A 2,062-nucleotide genomic window follows, 5' to 3' on the forward strand; every position below is an offset into this window, starting at 1 on the left:
ACCGAGCCCGGCTTCCCATCTCCATTAAAAAAAAAAAAAATTAGCCAGGTGTGATTGTGTGCATCTGTCATCCCAGCTAGTCAGGAAGGTGAGGCAGAAAGATCACCTGAGCCCAGGAGGTTGAGACTGTAGTGAGCTGTGACTGTGCCACTGCACTCCAGCCTGAGTGACAGAGTGAGACCCTGAATTCCAAAAAGAAAAAAGTAATAGCCATTTTCTCTGAGGTGACTGCCATGCCAGGCCCTGAGTTAAGCACCTTTTAGTCAATTGTCACAGTGTCCTGACAGGCCAGTGTTCCTCGCAGAGAGGAGGATGCTGAGGCTGCCAGAGGGAAGGATTTGCTCAAAGGCCCAGAACGAGGAAGTCAGGCAGCTGGGACCCTAGCCCAGGACTGACTCTCAAGTCCACGCTTCCAGCCCCTTCTCCCCCGGCCCGGGCTGTAGCGAAGGGTGCAGGGGGTGACAGGCATCTTACTGTTCTCCGACATCTCCAGGACGTAGCGGATCAGGGGACTGTTGCCATCAAAGGGCTTGGCCCACGTCAGGTTGATGGCCCGCCTTTCCACGGTGCTGAGGGTGGCCACTGGGTGCTCGGGAGCGTGGGGCAGTTGCCTGGGGGGAGAGCGCGACACATGGTTGGGCCATCCTGTGTGGTCTCAAGGCAGGTGGCGGGGCACCGAGGACACAGATTGGGCGGGCCCTGCACTTCCATGACGCCTTGTGCTCAGCCACAAAACGTGGCCTTTGGGTCCCTTACCCGGACAGACTTCTTCCTGGAGTTGCAGCCCCCCTGCTAAAGCCATCCCACACCCTCAGTTCTTGACAGGGGGCCTGTCTGAGTTGAGGGAAAGGCCTGGAAGGGTGCTTGGAGCGTGTTCTGAGAGTGGAACAGACCCAGGTCACACGTGGCCTGGTGGCCTGACAAGAGGGATTTAGGTGGCTCTGAGCCTTCCCTTGGAAGTCTGCGCCTCCTTTGCCGCGGGCCTGGGAGGGCTGCCCTCACCTGACTCGCAAGTGAGCACTTCGAGAGTCATTGCCTCCTGCAGAAATCACCCGGCAGGTGTAGGTGCCAATGTCTCCCGACCACGTCTGTGAGATGTGCAGGGAGCCATTTTTGTCCAGGCGGATACGGGGGTTGTTCTCCATGCCCAGGGTGGCCCCGTCTTTCTCCCAGGCGTATCTAAGGGAAAGAAGTATCAGTGAGTAAAGAGAGAGAGGGACGTTTCCTGGGTGGTGGGCGAGGCCAGAAGCTTGTCCTGAGAAGAGAGCTCCCAGGTGGGGAGGGGCAATCCCCGGTCCCAGGAGTGCTCCTGTTGCTGGTTTTGGTTATGCAGGAAACCGTGGCTGAAGACTGAGTGGACTGGATGTTAACCATTCCCGTATCTGGGAGAGTGAACGCATTAAGTCATAATCTGTCCTTACACTTTCAGTTTGGGTCAGGTCAAAGCGCGGTTGCTTTTGGCCAGAAGCTATGGCAAAACAGCCGGCACAAAAGAGCCAGCCGAAGGTATTCTTCCGACGAGGTTAAAAGGTTACAGCCGGAAAAAGAATTAAAGTTTCCGCATAGACTACATTTCAGAATTAGTTTTATGAGGGGAATCGTTAGATCAATGCATCACTGTGACAAATTGACTTTAGTGTCCAAAAAATCACTTTAGCTTCGGTCAGTCAGTACAAAGGAGACTTGAGAAATTACACACATCCTTGTGCCTGACAATAAGAAATATCTTCTCTGGAATTGTTCTTGAGGAAATACAACCATTATCATAGTCGTCAACACATGTGGAATGCCAGCTCCGGGGGGTAGGATGCCATCTGTCCCCCACCCAGGGCAGGTAGCCTTGGTTCTCAGCACAAGGGCGAGGAGTCGGGGTGGGAGGGTGTGGGATGCCCTGAAAACAGCCTAGTCAATGAGGGGGTGGGGGGCGGGGACTGAGTCACAGGCTCCCAGAATTACCTGGATTTAGAGAGTGTGTCTGTAATTTTTTTTTTTTTTTTTTTGAGTTGGAATCTCACTCCGTCGCCCAGACTGGAGTGCAGTGGCCGCTCCCGGCCACCGCAGG

At 54.6% G+C, this 2,062-nt stretch overlaps 1 protein-coding gene across 1 annotated transcript in view; it reads right to left on the reverse strand.

The window, feature by feature from the left end:
• Positions 1-2,062, reverse strand: part of SDK2 (sidekick cell adhesion molecule 2) — a 189,974-nt gene that overhangs the window by 69,747 nt on the left and 118,165 nt on the right. Inside the window, exons 16-17 of the mRNA XM_021711624.1 lie at positions 1,003-1,179; positions 475-611 (exon numbers count right to left, since the gene is read on the reverse strand). Of these exons, the coding sequence (XP_021567299.1) occupies positions 475-611; positions 1,003-1,179 (314 nt within the window). The remainder of the gene's footprint in view (positions 1-474; positions 612-1,002; positions 1,180-2,062) is intronic.

This window comes from Carlito syrichta, unplaced genomic scaffold (genome assembly GCF_000164805.1).
Source record: "Carlito syrichta isolate Samal-C Ts95f unplaced genomic scaffold, Tarsius_syrichta-2.0.1 Scaffold302417, whole genome shotgun sequence".
NCBI lineage: Eukaryota > Metazoa > Chordata > Mammalia > Primates > Tarsiidae > Carlito > Carlito syrichta.